Source organism: Blastomyces gilchristii, assembly GCF_000003855.2.
Source record: "Blastomyces gilchristii SLH14081 genomic scaffold supercont1.41, whole genome shotgun sequence".
In the NCBI taxonomy this organism is placed as follows: domain Eukaryota; kingdom Fungi; phylum Ascomycota; class Eurotiomycetes; order Onygenales; family Ajellomycetaceae; genus Blastomyces; species Blastomyces gilchristii.
Window position 1 is genome coordinate 33,458 of NW_003101642.1, and position 16,293 is coordinate 49,750.

Genomic DNA, 16,293 nt, shown 5'->3' on the forward strand with positions numbered 1-16,293 from the left:
GGCAGGAAGTGATTGCAAACCGCAAGGCAGAGCTGTTATACGCTACGTTGGATAAATATCCGCAGGTTTACGGCGTCGTACCACATAAGAGCGTGCGGAGTAGGATGAATATTTGCTTCCGTGTCTATGGCGGGGATGCGGAGAAGGAGAAGGTGTTCCTGGCTGGGGCGGAGAAGAGGCTTCTTCAGGGTCTAAAGGGCCACCGCAGCGTAGGTGGTATCCGGATCAGCAATTACAATGCCGTACCAGTGGAGAATGTGGAGAAATTGGCGGCTTATCTGGAGGATTTTGCGAATGGGCGGGAGTAAGCTGGCTGTGATATTTCTTGAAGAACACCCTCTCTTCAAGCCTTTCTCCTTTTTTTTAAGATGAGATGATTATGCTTCAACATGAAAACAAGATATGGTTAGATCTTAAGGTAGATGAACAGAAAGAGACCGAGAAGGTAAAGGAATACCGTGCACTGGAGATATATTCAACCAGACTCCAAGGCTATGCAATATACCAGGATATACCAAGATAAATAAAAGAGCCCAAGAGAAGATGGAAATTTTTAATCACAGAATTGAAATATGTCGGACGTCGACGATCTTCTCAAAGCTTCCAGACCGACCAATCCTTCAAGTCCAGCCGGCGTATAAGACCCTGGAGCGGACCCTGGATTTCTTGTCCTCCACTCCACATCTTAGGCCCTGCCAGGTAACTGATAAACCCGTCAGGCCCAGATATAAGAATCAATTTCCTCGCAGCACCGGCACTCCTCTTCTGTATCTCATTTGCCGCTTCCGGCTTCGTAAAATTCAATATTGAATTGCTTCCAATCAAAGTCCCTTCCTCATCCACAAAGTAATCAACAGTAAGCAGGCCTGGATACTGAGCTTTCAACTCCTCAAGGTATCTGACCGTAGGGCTCCTCGCAATTGCGGTCTGCGGGGTGTGCTCCGTTACAGACAAATCTTTGTTTGTGCTGAAAACCCGTTTCCACCATGGCAGTGAACCGGCGCTTGGCCCGGCAGGACTGTCATTTACGCCTCCCAGACAATCCTCCCTCCGCCGATTAGCCCACAATATATGCATTTTTGTCTTCTTCAAGTCCGGTCGTTTGTTATTATTTCTAAACAGGGCATGTGCAGCCTGAAGACCCGGCGCAATCCCCGTCCCGCCAGCAATAAACAGGATCTCCTCCACATCAGCGGGCAATATGTAATCCAACCGTGGGCCACGAATATCCAGCCGTGCACCTATCGGCAGATTGTGCAGGTATCCAGATACTTCTCCGTAGGGATCTTTCCGGATCAGAAACCGCAAGACGCCGTCATCTGTCTCTCCTCCTCCTCCTCCTCCCCCTCCTCCACCACCACCTTCCTTCTCCCCACCCGCCCCCTCTACCCTCGCCGCAGGAATAGGAGGCAGAGGCGTGTAATCCCGTCCAATCTGTAGCTGTGGCTGTTTGAACTGGACACTCCATAGACCCCTCTGCCAAGCATCTTTGTACACCACATCATTATTCCCTGGCTTCACTGGGCGCAGGGTGAATATGCTGCTGGTTGAGGAGACAGGCGTTTTAGAGACTAGCTCATATTGTGTGAAGGTGTATGGGTTCAGGGTTGCGGTGGACGATTCTTTTTCATATCGAACGTAGGCGCCAATGGCAGCGGCAGCGACTGTGACTATTGTAACCCGGAGCCATCTTCGTTGCTTTGGGGGAGAGGGATTCGTGGAGGCAGCGGAGGCAGCGGAGACAGCGGAGACACTTCGGCGACAATGGGCAGCGGGAGATGGGAGGGCGGAAAGGCGGAGACGCTTCGCAGGTTGAAGGAGGGACATCTATAAAGTTGTTTCGCTGGAAAAGAGCGGAGGAGGGTGGGATATACCAGAGTGCTCACAAATTGACAGTCTCAATCTGATACTATAGATCTCAGTAATCTGTGCATAGGGAGATGAATGAGAGTACTCCGTAGTTTATATAGAAATGCGATTGGTTTTAGTTTTTTCTTTAAACATGTTTTAGTTTATTTATTCTCTTCTTTTTGGTTTCCCGCAAAAAGCTTGGTCGGCGCTTATGACCAGAGTAGTACCAAAGAGTACAGCGATCTCCCTACAGAAGTGCACTAGCGGCAAGGTATCTCCATGTTCTCCTCAACTGCTCCTTTTCTGGTATTTGATGCGCCCAAAATTCAATTGTTCAGATCAACAAACATCAACAACGTCAATCCGCAGACAGCAACAACAACAGCAGCCACAACAATAACAAACAGCAACTCGGATACATTACTCCGTCTACGACTTCATGATTTGATACCCAATGTAGAACCCGCTGAAACGCATCCACCTAGAACCAGTCTTCTCTGGAATGGCGACAACGTTGAACGTGATCTCTTCCTAGGCGCTCATATAAACCCCCCTCAAATAACGACAACGCACACCACACCATCCTCCGAAGCATGACCGTTACCCATAGGGAATCAAGATGGCCTGTCGGCGACTCGTCCAGAGATTCCCTTGAGCTAGCCTCTCTCGCCTCCTCCTCTGGGACCCGTACTGGTGACGAAGACGGACAAGACGGCTCCCGCTCCTCCTCACCCTCCGGCATATCCTCCTCCCGAAAAGCCTCCCTCGAGAACCAAGACCCCTTCTCCGACCACCTCTACGACACCGCACGCCCGAGACACGCACGATCCTACTCCGTCTCCTCCGCCTTCGACTTTGGCAGTAACCTCTTCCCCCTCTCACAGACCGTGGGCGGCTATGCCCCGCTCGGTGCGCCCTCAGTCCTCTCGCTAGACCGCCACAACGGCGTCATCGACGGCTCGCTCGAAAGACACAAGACACTGACGTATTTGAACGGTCTGTCGTTGATTATCGGATTGGTGATCGGATCGGGCATCTTCTCGTCTCCCGGCCGGGTCAATTCGAACGCCGGTTCCCCTGGCGCCTCGCTGATTGTCTGGGCTGTTGCGGGTCTTCTGGCCTGGACCGGCGGAGCGAGTTATGCGGAACTAGGGGGCGCGATACCTCTGAATGGCGGTGCGCAGGTGTATCTGGCTAAGATATTTGGGGAGCTGATCGGATTCTTGTTTACCTGGTCTGCAGTATTTGTGCTGAAGCCGGGCTCCGCGGCCATCATCTCTATTATATTTGGCGAGTACGTTGTGCGGGCGATAGTCGGGGCGGATGTCGAGGCGATTAGCCCTTGGGTTAATAAAGGAGTGGCCATTCTGGGTCTCACTGTTGTAACAGGCCTAAACTGCATATCCACGCGCCTGGGTACGCGCATTGGGGACATGTTTATGTTTTTCAAGTTTTTGGCCCTACTTGGGGTTACCATCATTGGAATCGTTGTTGCGGCCACGGGACTGTCATATAATGGCGAGCCGGATCGGAAATGGCGGACAACGAGCTGGTTTGAGGGAACCAGCACCGATGTCTCAAGCTGGGCGGTAGCTCTATATGCGGGTTTGTGGGCGTTTGACGGTTGGGATAACGTATGTCTTTGTTTCTTTAATCTTTGTCCCCAGTTGCCCGCCCGATTTATCTTGTAGATGCACTAACTGACCCGTGAGAATCTAGACAAATTACGTTACGGGAGAATTCAAAAACCCCAGCCGCGATCTCCCCCGAGTAATCCACACCGCAATGCCCGCCGTCATCCTATGCTACATGCTTGCAAATATCTCCTACTTCTTCGTCCTACCCTCTTCAACTATAAACGCAACCAACACCGTCGCCGTCCAATTCGGCGGGAAGGTCTTTGGACCCATCGGCGCCCTCGTGCTCGCCCTCGTCGTCTCCGCCAGCTGCTTCGGCGCCCTAAACGCCACCGCCTTTACCTCCGGCAGACTCATCTACGCCGCAGGGCGCGAGGGCTACCTACCCTCCATCTTCGGAAAAATTGGCATAGCAGGCTCCGCCGCCAGTTCGGCTGGGTCACGTCTCCGCCACCGCTCCTGGTTCCACAAGGCCCTCATCAGCCTCTTCGGCGATGACATCGGCATCGGCTACACGCCCATCTACGCCATGCTGTTCAACTTCACTCTGACGGCCATCTACCTCTCCGTCGGCGAGTTCGGGACGCTGGTCACCTTCTACGGCGTGGCGGGGTACACGTTCTATTTCCTGACGGTGCTGGGACTAATTGTGCTGCGCATCCGAGAGCCGTATTTGGAACGGCCGTATAAGACATGGATTACGACGCCGATTGTGTTCTGTTGTGTTAGTTTGTTTTTGCTGAGTCGGGCGGTGTTTGCGGAGCCATTGCAGACGCTGCTTGTTCTTGGGTTTAACGTGGCAGGCGTTCCGGTATATTTTTGGCGGATTCGGCGGAGGGATGGGAAGAGCCTGTTTAAGGGGGAAGGGGGATGGTGGAAGTTTTGGAAGAGATGGGGACGGTCGTGAGGGTTAACCTCGTTGTATTATTCCTCTTACTTAATATATATATAGATATTAGGAGGTTTCTTTACCCATTATTAGTAACACAATGGGATGGGCATTCTGTTAGAACATTAGCTCTTTTCGGGATAGACATTTTTAATACATTTCGATCGCGCATTGTGGGCGATTGCAAGATGGTCATGGGGTAAAACCAACACAATTATTATAACACTGTTAAGTAACTTAATATACTTAATTTTTATTGTTCAATTCTTCAATTGGCAAGATAAACCCTGTCGCTCAGTTCCGCGTAGTTTGGTTTATTTGTCCACGCCCTTTCTAGTATTGATAACTGTCATCTGTCATCCATAAACCTTATTCACGCCCAAAATGATCCTGATGATCAATTAAAAATTTCTTACAACTTCCATTAACTGTTGTTAATGTATAAAGAGAATATGAAATAAATAAGTAAGTAAATAAATAAAATTATAAATGATAAAAAAGATGCGTCGGCCGGGAATCGAACCCGGGTCTCGACATAGTCAGAAGCTGACACTATCGATATATTCCGCAGTGATCATGGGAATGTCGAATCTTAACCATTGGACCACCGACGCTGGATGCTAGCAAACTTCGGAGTTTGGAATTATAACTGCTGATACTAACCGTCCAACTAAACCAAACATTCCCAGGTCAACCTACATTATATACATATATATACACTCTCCAGGTATATAATAAATGCCCCGTCTATCCCCCTCCCTCCTCCGCCTCGCATATTCACTAAACCCCCTCCTCCCCCTCCTTCTCCGCGAATGTCGAGATCTGCCCTCAGCCCAGAACGAGCTGAGATGGCTAAGCGAGTACGCCCGTGCTGAGGGCCGGGGAAGTAAAAACGGGGACTGGCATGGTAGGAAGGCAGAGAGCGGGCCAATGGCTCAAGGGAGGCATCGCAAGGATGATAATAATGCGAGCTCAAAATTGAGGCTGCGGAGGATGGTGCAGCAGCGTGCACGGGGTGTACCGCTACAGTATATCCTGGGCGATCAGCCGTTTGGCGAGTTGGAAATACTCTGCCGGAGGGGGGTGTTGATTCCGAGGTTGGTGTTTTCTTTTTATAATGCATATATTTACTCCAAGTAGGTGTTCAATTTCCATGCATACTAATTATCAAAGGCCAGAAACGGAAGCATACACGACCCGCGTGGCCAACCTGCTACTCTCCAAATTTGCGCCCGCCAAACGAAAGCATAAGCACGAGCACGAGCACGAGCACGATAGATTTAAACACCTACCAAATCTCCGCATTCTTGATCTTTGCACAGGCACCGGTTGCATTCCCCTCCTTCTCCACTCCCTGCTCAGTCCCGTATTCCCAAAGCTACAAATACGCGGCGTGGACATAAGCCCCCGCGCGCTGAGATTAGCACGAGATAATCTCAAGCATAATATCAAGCTTGGAAGGCTAGATGAAAGGGCAAGGGAAGAGGTCTCGTTTGTGAGAGGCGATGTACTTTCCGAGCTTGGGGCAGGCGACAATCTGCACTTAGCATCAAATGCGGTATGGCGAGGGGGGAAACTTGCTCATTTCACCACAGCTGCTGGAGGTAATTTCAGCAGCAGCAGCAGCAGCAACATTTCAACGCCCACATCAACATCGCCAGAAACGGATACAAATACAATAACAATCCTCCTTTCCAACCCACCGTATATCTCCCCGGCGCAATTCACAAACGGCACCACAACCCGCAGCGTGCGCAAGTTCGAGCCAAAGCTAGCCCTCGTGCCGCCTCCTCGGGCCATCATCCATCATCATCATCAACGTCATCACAGAACGGCAACGGGCACGAACACGGCGGAATACGGCAGGGATACTGCTCCATCTTCAACCACTGTTTGCAATCGTAATAACGCCGCTGCTACTGTTGCGGTATCTTCTACCCACCCGACATCCGAACAGAAGCCGGTGATAAACATCAACGAGATAGCAGCTGCCAGTCGGCAAGAAGATATCTTCTACCCACATATACTCTCCATGGGTCTGTCGTGGGTGGGTGCTAATCTTGTTGTTCTTGAGTGTGGGGATAAGGGGCAGGCGGGGAGGGTTTCAGATATGGCTAGGAGGCTTTTGGGGGGATTGGGATATGGTGAGGAGGTGAGTGTGGAGGTTTGGGGGTGTAATAGTTATGGTTTTGGTCTGGGGTTTGAGGAACGGGGAGACTGTCATGGTGATGATGATGAGGATGAGGATGGAGGGGCTAGGGCGGTGGTTGTTAGACGGGGCATGTTTCTGGAGAAGTGAGATATGATGTATGATGTATGATATAGAGGAAGAGAGCTGTTTGTTTGTATAATATATAGAAGCAGTTGGGTTCTTGTACGGTACATTAAAAAAGTGACATATATATATCTACGATAATAACGGCTTCGAAATACATGTGTACAGACGAAAGCAGATGTTTTTACCGCCCTCCCAGATCCCATCTGTTAATCTCTCGTTCCGAAATGCGAAAAGGAACGCAATAGAAAGACAGAAAGTCTCAAAATCCGCCCTCTCCACCTCCTCAAGATCATAACCCTGGCCCGCCAATTGGGTCGGCCCTAAAGCACCCTCTCTCTCTCTCTCTCAGGTTGAAGGTTCCACGTCCATGGATCTTGAAGCTACAGCTCTCCCACAAGCTCGCTGATCATTCGAGTGCCCAAGTAGCTAGTTAGTTATTGTCGTGTTACACTGCATTGATCTCCCTCCCATTCAGATCAGATATCCATAAAGTGTAAAAATTAAAGCCTGGCTGTCTACGGTTCAAATATTTAAAATGGTTGGGAGGCCCACGCGAGGAATTCGGAGAGTTTTTTTCTTTAATTTTCTTTTTGTTCTCCTTTTCGTTCTCTTGGGATGATTTGCAAAAATATACCTAGAGGTTATATTTCCTCTGCAAGTGAATTGATGATGAAGAAGATCAGAACATTGTTTCCTTCCCTTCTTTATTCTATACTTTATTTACTTAATTAATGATTTTTTTTCTTCTTCTTTCAACATCAAGAGTTAAATAGAACTTGAGGACTAGAAAGCGAATTTAAAAAAAATCAAAGAGAGAGAGAGAGAGAGAGAGAGAAAGAATTGCGTCCGCGCCTTTTTTTTATTTACCTCTATCAAGAGCCTCATATTCCCTTTCTATCTCCACTTTTGTGTTCTCCAGTTTCGTATGCACTGGTTTCATGAATAGTACATACATATCGTGTGCAGAGCAAGGTATGAACTGTGTTGTGAGTCTGTGCCTGGAGTGTGCGTTCAAAGCAATTAAATGATAAGACAGAAAGATGACCACCAGAAGAAAGGCAAGAAAATAAAAGAGGAGAAATGCATATCAAGCCTCCCAAACGTTTTATGCAAGAAGGGGATAAAATGACCGGGAAAAGGGGGGAAAGGGGGAAATAAATAAAATTCCAAAATAACCAGGACTCCCAAAGTAACCAAACAAAAAACGCAGAGATAAAATACTATTCCAAACTTCATAATCATCATTATTATACTATACTACACCGAAAACCACGCCCGCACCCACGCCCACCAACCCCGCCAACGCCCCTATCTTCACATCCGGCCGTGCCGTCGGCCGCGCCCACGCCTTCGAGCTCGTGGTCGTAGCCGTCGTCCGCGGCGGTGCACCACTAGACACGCCAGTGACCGAGGGCACGGCACCGGGCCCCGTGCCGATCTCCAGCACGTTGTTGCCCGTGGAGTTGAAGTTGGTCTGGGCGAGGGAGATCTGGTTGTTGCCCAGGTCGTAGACGACGTAGGCACTGCGGAGGAACGTGTCACCGAGGATGGAGGTGCCGCCGCCAGAGGGCGCGATGCCGAAGAGGCAGGCTGGCTCGCCGTTGCTGAAGGACGGCCTATCGATGCCGACCGCGGTGCCGATGTCGAGGATGAGTTCGTTCATGGGGACGGCGGTGGTGAGGGTGGGGGAGAATCGGAAGTTTAGGGTTACGTCTGCGTATTTGAAGCGGCAGGGGATGAAGGCGGCGCCGGATGATGGGTCATAGATGGCCTGGACGAATCTGTAGATGGCACTGACGAGTTGATCGGGGAGGTAGCAGAGACTGCTTCCGGAGTCGAGAAGGACGGGCATGCTGCCTGTGCTTAGTTCTTGGTCAACGCCGTTCCCTGAGATGGATAGGCCCGTTAGAGCGATGACGAGATCGATGTATTGGCCACCCCTTCGGAGGATGGGGAGGGATTGTAGGGTGCCGTGGAATTTCGCAGCGTTGACGCCGCCGAAGAGGATGCTACCCGTGCTAGCATCGAGGTCGTTGAGCCAGAGGCTATAGGCAGGTGATTTTATGTGTCCCTGGTCGACGAGGGCGAAGGGGAGGTTTGGGTAAGGTGCTTGACCATACCGAGCCGGTTGTACTGCGTTCGCAGGGTATCCGATACCGAGAACTCCCTCTGTTTTGAAAGGTTAGATAGTTTTCCCTCAAATTCTTGTTCCTTGACTCCCCCCTTCTCATATTTATCGAATATAAATCCAAGCACATACCTTGCGAAGTAGAGTCTAATCCCACCCCGAACTGGAAGTCGTTTAACGAAACACCCCCAATGCTCAGCGTATCCGTCACATAGTCGCCGCTTGCGCCGGAGCCGTCGAGGTACGAGATATTGAAAAGGGAATTGGTAAATTGATAGGTAGATGAGGCTTTCGGGTCATAAGTCCCTCCCTCGGCGCAAGGATCTCCACTCTGGGTGCACAGATCTGAGTTCGGAGAATTGCACCAGAGATCACTGCTGCCCGTGTCGATGTGCATACGCACGTGCTGCGCTGGAGTTCCCAGCGTTATGTTGCAGAAATATAGCGTTTCCTGGTGTATGTGCAATTTATGCGCCGTGATTAGTATATATATTTATATATGTATATATTCAATCACAGAGACTCTGGGGAGGGATGTGATAGATATGGAAGAGGAAAAGCGAAGTGCATACCTCATTGTCCAGCAGCTGTTCAACAATTTTACTTCTCCTTTTTCTTAGCTGATCTCTTTGAATCGGGTTGGTGACATGTTTCCGCTCGATGACGAGGCCAACCACGCTCGGGGAGTCTCTTGCAACGAGTTCGATGGCATTGATGGCGGGCAAGACGGACAGCAGCGCTGTACCCAGCGTGCAGATAGCGGCGGTACCGCGCATGGCGCACGGCTATTCTATAGCTCTCTCCGTATGTATGTATGTATGTATATATATGTGTATAAATAGCTGCTCCTTGGGTTGATCAATAGATTCAGAAATGATGCTGGAATTGTCGGACTGTAGAAGGAGTAGCGAGGTGATTGACCAGCTCCGAACAATTACCCGCGGCTCGGGCAATGGAAAGCGATATCTAAATGATAGAGAGATCAATCGTTGGGCGGAAGGTGGAATGGAATAGAATTGGGATACGGAGTATAATAACGGTGTGGTGTGGGATGAAGAGAAGTCGGTTTCATACAAGATAGTGGAATTTATATATACAAATAAAATCTGTACGGAAGAAAGAGTAAATAAAAATGGGTATAAATAAAAAAATAAAATGAAAAGGATACAACGGCCGTTCACTCCCTCATTGCTGCGAAAAGAAAGGACAAGAATCCATGGTGAGCGAACTATTTATGCCAAACAGGATTTTTCTTTTAAAAAAAGGCAAATACGAGCACCTGAAGGCTTCTCGGCGCTATTCGGCCCTAACCTATAACTAACTAACTATAACCTAACGCCTGCCTAGCTTCTCAGCCACCTAGTTACTGGGAGAGTCAACTCAAGATACTCAGAGTGGTGAGTGGTGGTGGTTTGCGGGGGAATAGACTTTGAGCTTATGAAGATGGAGATAGAGCGTCATTCTGCATTAACCTCCGGGGATGGATATAGACTATAGAGAATGAGAATGAGAAGAAAAGGACAACATGGTCAGTTTATTTGTCATGCCCATGAACAAGTTAAATACGTATACTCCGTACAGCTGTAGATAAATTCCCCAAACCAGACCGCTGAGACGAGTCTTCTCCCATCTTCCTTCTGAGCTCCTGTCTCGTCAGTCTGTCAAGTCTGTCGCGCCTCGTATGAGTCGTATCAAACCTGTTCGAACCCCTTGGAGAGTCGAGACAAGCCGTTTGGACTAGCCCGCTCTGGCCATGAAGTCGTATTAAATATTAACTATATATTGCTGTGTCCAAAGGGAACAAACAACAATATGTTACTCAACATCATATACATCCATACCCACACACTATTATTTAACCATCGACTAAAAAGGAGAGGCATGGTGAGGTGAGGACATAATATAATATAATAATAAGTATATTATTTCATCAACTAACCCGTCACTGAACTTCTGGTGTATCTTACCCGAAACGGATATGTAGAAATAAAGTAAATCTGTCATTAATGTCATTATTATTTCTCTTCCCCCTCGGCTGCAGTTGTTGTTGGCTGGCAACAAGTTCCACGGACCCGACCGATCTAGATTTCAGCGCCTGAAGACAGGGGAGTAGTAGCGATGTCATTACCAACAGGTAACCCAATCCATCCATCAATCTAATTAATTTAATTTCATCCCCGTGGTCGTCATTTTGGAGTTTTGGGGGAATATGAATGATCCCCTACCTACCGCCCGATATCCCCGATCCCCAAACCCCCCCAACTTCTTTCGATTCTTCTCTGCGCGTAAGCTAGACTAGATGGAGGGAAGACACATCGGCAAGTGGAGCAATATATTGGTAATTTTTGTAGGTAGGCCAGGTCAGGCCGTTACTTCAACGGGGCCCTTTACTTCTTCGACGACGAAGGAATGAAGCTCTCAGGCTTCATGTTGATCCGACAGAGCTTTGCTACGCAGCCGCTGAGCTGCACGAGCGTCTGCACCCCTTCCAATATCCGCATGTGCGTAAAGCCGATTTCCTTGATGAATTCTAGCTTGGCGTGTTCAGATAACGTTGGTATCGTCTTCGTCACGCGGAACATCGTGCTGATGATGTCGTGCGAGGAGTAGCCGAGATCCCTGAATACCGGAATAAGATGTTTGTCAGTCATATGTAAAAAGTACAGGTAATTGAAAAAATCAGGAAGAGGGAGTTTACCATAATTCGTTCAACGTATCCAAAGCCACATCGATCCTCCCCTCCCAACACGCCTTAATCATCGCCTGCACTTTAACCGGATGCGGACTATCGACGACCCGGAAGACGTTATCGCCGCTCACAAACCCGAACCCAGCCCACGTGCTCTGTAGATTGTTGATGGCCTGTCTCATGTCGCCCTCCGCGCTGAATATCAACGCTGCAAGCCCGTCTTCGGAATGCTTTACGTTCTCCGCCTCGCAGATCTGCGTAAGCCGCTTGAGGACCTGTGCGTCTGTGAGGCGGGCATAGCGCAGGATGGCGCAGCGGGATTGGAGGGGTTCGATGATTTTGTTCGATTGGTTGCAGGCGAAGGCGAAGCGGGTGGTTGTGGAATAGATCTCCATCGTTCGACGGAGGGCTTGCTGGGCGCCGGATGTCATGCTGTTAAGTAATATGGTCTGGGTCAGTGGATGTGGATGGGAAATGGAAAGCGGACGCGATTTTGAATTAATTAGGAGGGACGGGAAGTGTCTACGAACCTGTCTGCCTCATCGAGGATGACCAGTTTATGTCGACCTTGGGGGAGGGTGACTTTTTTCTGCGCGAAGCCTTTTATTCGGTTTCTAACCACATCGATGCCTGAGAGAGATCAGCCGAGTGAGCATAACTGATCCCCATCGCCCATCCCACACATTGAGGCAAAATGGGCAACAATAACATACCCCTCTCGTCACTAGCATTAAGTTCCAAAACAGCCTCCTTGTAAGCGTCCCCCAGCATCTGTCGCGCCAGACAGAGGATCGAAGTCGTCTTCCCGATGCCTGGCATGCCCGAGATGATAACATGCGGCATGTTGCCATCGCGGGCGATGATTTTTAGCCGCTCGATGGTCTCTGTGTTTCCGACGACGTCATCTAGGAACACAGGCCGGTATTTCTCAACCCTGTATATATGTATATATGTGTGCAATTAGCTGTCAATTCGTCCTAATTGTTCCTATATCACGCAGTCCTCCTCTGATTCTACTGTGTATCTATGGGAAAAGGGAGGGTGCTCTCACCATGGCAATTCATAGTCTGCTGGGGCTCCAGCGAGGTTTTCCTGCAGGCCTCTCTTCGCCTGGGCTGATGACGATTCTGGCTTATCCATGGTGAAATCTGAAATGTGGAATAATACTTCAAGCACTGTGGTTTATACCATTACTCTCGCTCGTCTGGTCTTGTTCCTTCTGACGCGGTTGCGGAAAATCAATTTAGCCTCGACGCGTCGCGATCACGTGTGCGAGCTGGGAACCTTGGAAGTTATGGATTAAATTCAATTCGAGAGCCATTTATATAATAAATATGTGGTAAACAAGAAATATAAAATAACTAAAAGAATACAGAACTAGAAGTGAAAAGAGAGAAAAGATCTAATCACCTGGAAACGTCGTCGTCGCTCTCTCTCGGGGTCTTTTCCTGAACTACTTCCCAAAGCGGATATTAGGGCTTACTGTCTGGGATATCGAAAAGGGATACTATGATAATTGTTTTTTGGACAAGATGCCGCATTCTCAGGCAAGACGGAGTAACATAAATAATGCTTCAAGAGGAGTACCATTTCTTAGCTACATGCTAGTCATGTCCGTTCTTGTGTCAGTCACTACGCCCCAGAAATGTCCATGAGCATCAAGTAACTAACTACAGTAGGTAACTAACTATCAAGTTCCACTTAAAAAAAAAAAAAAAAAACCTGTTCATCATGTCATATCTGTCCAGTAATTCTATGAATTCGTTACTCTTATTGGCCTAAACAGCTCGCTCTCTCCTTCTCTCTCCATCTATTATCTCACGTCTGATCTTCGCATTTGCGCAGAACCATCCCATCGAAAAATTTCTGTCATTTCAAAGCCGCGCCTCCTCAGGTGTCTGACTTTCTCACGTTCGACGACGGGACCGATACGATGTTCCAGTGATATTCGACCTGGGTTTGATTTGTTAGTTCAGGTTGGTTCACTATAGGGGATTGCATGGCAGGCGTGTATGTTCAAGGGGAAAACTTATATAACCCCGAGAAAAAGGGGTGAGCGTAGGCGGCAAATAAAAAAGAAAAAAGACCTACATCCTTCTCACACTGATAGTAACTTCGGCGCAAGCCCTGGATCTCTCCACGCCAGCGCCTCCCCTTCCTCCGTCGGCACCATGCGCATCTTCTGATCGCGCTCCTCCTGCTCCGGCCCGTCATGTAGGTGGTATAGGTACTGCTGCACGTTGCCGCGCTCGACGACCATCTTCGTCCGCGTCTTGCGACACGCTTCATACACGGCGAGTGCATGGTGTTTCTGCGCGAGGAAGGCGGGGGACTTCTTATCTGTGTTGGGGGTGTTGGGGAGGCGGGATAGACATTCTCCTAGGATGCTGCCGTCTTCGAAGGACATGCCGGCGCTGTAAGGGGGTGGGGGGCGTTAGGTATTTTGTGGTTATTTGGATCTGGTTGGGGAGTGGAAAATAAGGGGCCATTTACCCTGATGCGAGATAGGGGAGAGTGGCGTGCACCGCATCTCCGAGTAGAGTCCACGAGCCGGATGGATGGGTCCAGTCGTGTTCACCAAGGCGGTAACAGTGGCGCCATTTGTGGACAGATTTGCAGAGCCTAAGGAGTTTCTCGATTCTATGGAGGTTTTCTAAGAGTTAGTCAATTAGGCGGATGATGTGTATGGTAAGAGCTGAGGCAAATATTGACACACCTGGGATCCCATCCTTTGAACGCTGCGCACATTTCTTCTACGTTTCCTTCTACTGTTGCAGCGCTGTCGTCTGGTATATCGTCCGGTACTAGGAGAACCATGTTGAACAGCTCACCTCCTCGCAGGACATAGTTCACTATCCGGAAGATTAGCATCGTAAAATTTCTCATAAAACCAACACAAAAAAAGAAAAGGGGGGGTCGCCGTGATTTACCAGCATGCGCATCTGGCCCCAACCAATAATTAACCTGCGGCTCCTCCACAAACCCCCTGAGCTCAGGTTCCTTCAACATCTCTTCCGTCGACAAGAGAAGCCGATACGCCAAATCTCCCGTCTTCGTCGGTGGATTTGGTCTCCCCAGCAAAATCTCCGACAGCCGACTAAACACCCCGTCCGCACCGATCAACAAATCCCCTTCCTCCCGCCTCCCATCCTCCATCACCGCTGTCGCAGCCGTCCCATCCGCACTCACAACCACATCCACAACTTTAGCATTACACTGCAGCGCGCCGCCCAGCTCCACCGCCCGGTCCATGAGACACTTGTGCAGCGACGCGCGGTGGAAATCGCCTACCAGGTCCCGGGGAACTGGGACTGGGACTCATGGAAGTCCAGCGATGAGATGATTTCACCCTTCCAGCTACGGAAGTTGCACTGGCGCGGCCATGTGGCATATTTGGATAGCGTCTCCGATAGGCCCCAGGTGGTGAGGACGCGTGAGCTATTGGGGAGCACTTGGATGCCGGCGCCTACTTCGGCGATCTGGAGGGCTGCTTCGAGAACTGTGACGTTGTGGCCAGCGAGAAGGCAGGAGATGGCAGCACCCAGGCCGCCCAGGCCGGCGCCGACGATTACGATCTGAGGGGGTGATGATTTGTTAGACAGCGGTGGTATTGGGGTTTATTGGGTTATTGGGGGGGGAGAGGAAACCTTTAGTTACATGATTCATCGCGGTGTTCTATCTGTTTGACAGGTATGGGAGACATATTGCGCGGAGTATGAATGAACAGGAAAACAGAAGATAAACGCAAGCAGGGAACTTGAAGATATCTTTACTATAGCTCCCTGTTCGAATAGGGTATATCCTGTCACTTCTTCTATTCCGTTTTTGAAGATCTGCCGATAGCTTTTTCAAGTTGAGGGACGAGGAAACAAGCCACCAGGAAGACTTTGGCGTCCAGCGAGAGTAAGCAAAACAAGTAGATGTAGTTCTTTCGTTCTAAAAATCCCCAGAAACAAACCAGCTGTAGCTCCCAAAGCAACGTATGAGATGATACATCTTAAGGTACGTTCCTCTACCTCTTGCTTCTCAGCCGTCGTCGTTCCTGGTTTCTTAAGGTGGAAGCTCCAACATCAAACAAGGCCAGGACAAAACAGAAATAAGGAGAGCTCCCCGCCCGCAACCCTCAAGCCCTCAAGCCCGCCCAACCTTGAGCAAGCTAATCTCGAGTGCCGGTAATCACCACAACTGACCATTGACGACCAGGGCTTAGTGTGTCGCAACGCAGCAGCAGCAGTAGCAGCAGCAGCAGTAGCAGCAGCAGCAGCAAGCATCCCACGGTTGGTGTGCACTACCATACTCTGCCACTCTGCCGCAGCGGAACGAGCGTACGTCCTGCTTGCCCCAAAAATGCAACATGGCAGAGTGGAGGGCAACCGCCGTATAGATCTCTGCAGAGATGAGATAGTGCTTTATCAGGGGTACATGCTATGTATTCTTGATACCTCGGCGGCTTTTCGTATGTGTATGTATATACAGTATTTGAAGTAATTGAACGAGAATACCGCCGATACGATACAGTGACAACAGGGGTTCAAGAATGGGGGTTGTGTATTTTACTCATTTTACACAATTTACACGCCCCCGGGAATAAAATACGCACCCCCGCAATCAGCAAACTCTATTTTTTAAGCTCGAACCGCGTTACGTCACTGGCTGTCGGATTGGGTGTCACGGATGAATATGTTGGAGACATATGAATCTTATGTGTATCAAGATCTGCTTGTTATATTATCCATGCCCTCTCTCCTATATCTATTTCATACAAAAGATAGAGCTATTTATAGTAAAATATATGTGCGAGCCAAGAGAGCTAGCATAAGC

At 49.3% G+C, this 16,293-nt stretch overlaps 7 protein-coding genes and 1 non-coding gene across 8 annotated transcripts in view; 3 read left to right on the forward strand and 5 right to left on the reverse strand.

Moving 5' to 3' along the window:
* Positions 1-308, forward strand: part of BDBG_09385 (phosphoserine aminotransferase) — a gene marked incomplete at both ends in the record, with an annotated part of 1,535 nt that extends 1,227 nt beyond the window's left edge. Inside the window, one exon of the mRNA XM_031723983.1 lies at positions 31-308. Coding sequence (XP_031581373.1) covers positions 31-308 — 278 coding nt within the window. The remainder of the gene's footprint in view (positions 1-30) is intronic.
* A 286-nt stretch (positions 309-594) lies between these two features.
* On the reverse strand, positions 595-1,827 carry BDBG_09386 (cytochrome c mitochondrial import factor; the record flags this gene model as incomplete). The annotated part of the gene is made up of 1 exon (XM_002620160.1): positions 595-1,827. The coding sequence occupies one exon, from the start codon at positions 1,825-1,827 to the stop codon at positions 595-597; it is 1,233 nt and encodes a 410-aa protein (XP_002620206.1).
* Positions 1,828-2,021: 194 nt separating this feature from the next.
* BDBG_09387 (amino acid transporter) lies at positions 2,022-4,705 on the forward strand. The gene is made up of 2 exons (XM_002620161.2): positions 2,022-3,485; positions 3,571-4,705. Exons 1-2 carry the CDS (start codon positions 2,445-2,447, stop codon positions 4,393-4,395), a joined length of 1,866 nt encoding a protein of 621 aa, XP_002620207.1. The 5' UTR covers positions 2,022-2,444; the 3' UTR covers positions 4,396-4,705.
* A 174-nt stretch (positions 4,706-4,879) lies between these two features.
* BDBG_18000 lies at positions 4,880-4,991 on the reverse strand. The gene has a single exon. It is a non-coding gene; the product is annotated as a tRNA-Gly (tRNA).
* A 36-nt stretch (positions 4,992-5,027) lies between these two features.
* BDBG_09388 (uncharacterized protein) lies at positions 5,028-6,909 on the forward strand. The gene is made up of 2 exons (XM_002620162.2): positions 5,028-5,474; positions 5,551-6,909. Exons 1-2 carry the CDS (start codon positions 5,116-5,118, stop codon positions 6,674-6,676), a joined length of 1,485 nt encoding a protein of 494 aa, XP_002620208.1. The 5' UTR covers positions 5,028-5,115; the 3' UTR covers positions 6,677-6,909.
* Positions 6,910-7,465: 556 nt separating this feature from the next.
* On the reverse strand, positions 7,466-9,945 carry BDBG_09389 (aspartic-type endopeptidase). Its single transcript, XM_002620163.2, has 3 exons — positions 9,356-9,945; positions 8,916-9,234; positions 7,466-8,824 (listed from the first exon to the last, which is right to left on the reverse strand). The coding sequence occupies exons 1-3, from the start codon at positions 9,557-9,559 to the stop codon at positions 7,908-7,910; spliced, it is 1,440 nt and encodes a 479-aa protein (XP_002620209.1). The 5' UTR covers positions 9,560-9,945; the 3' UTR covers positions 7,466-7,907.
* Positions 9,946-10,227: 282 nt separating this feature from the next.
* On the reverse strand, positions 10,228-12,817 carry BDBG_09390 (replication factor C subunit 4). Its single transcript, XM_002620164.2, has 5 exons — positions 12,524-12,817; positions 12,186-12,406; positions 12,003-12,102; positions 11,482-11,904; positions 10,228-11,402 (listed from the first exon to the last, which is right to left on the reverse strand). Exons 1-5 carry the CDS (start codon positions 12,610-12,612, stop codon positions 11,171-11,173), a joined length of 1,065 nt encoding a protein of 354 aa, XP_002620210.1. The 5' UTR covers positions 12,613-12,817; the 3' UTR covers positions 10,228-11,170.
* Positions 12,818-13,052: 235 nt separating this feature from the next.
* Positions 13,053-15,886, reverse strand: BDBG_09391 (salicylate hydroxylase). Its single transcript, XM_031723984.1, has 6 exons — positions 15,120-15,886; positions 14,403-15,047; positions 14,189-14,324; positions 13,966-14,112; positions 13,564-13,886; positions 13,053-13,425 (listed from the first exon to the last, which is right to left on the reverse strand). Exons 2-5 carry the CDS (start codon positions 14,722-14,724, stop codon positions 13,571-13,573), a joined length of 921 nt encoding a protein of 306 aa, XP_031581374.1. The 5' UTR covers positions 14,725-15,047; positions 15,120-15,886; the 3' UTR covers positions 13,053-13,425; positions 13,564-13,570.
* Positions 15,887-16,293: the final 407 nt, after the last annotated feature.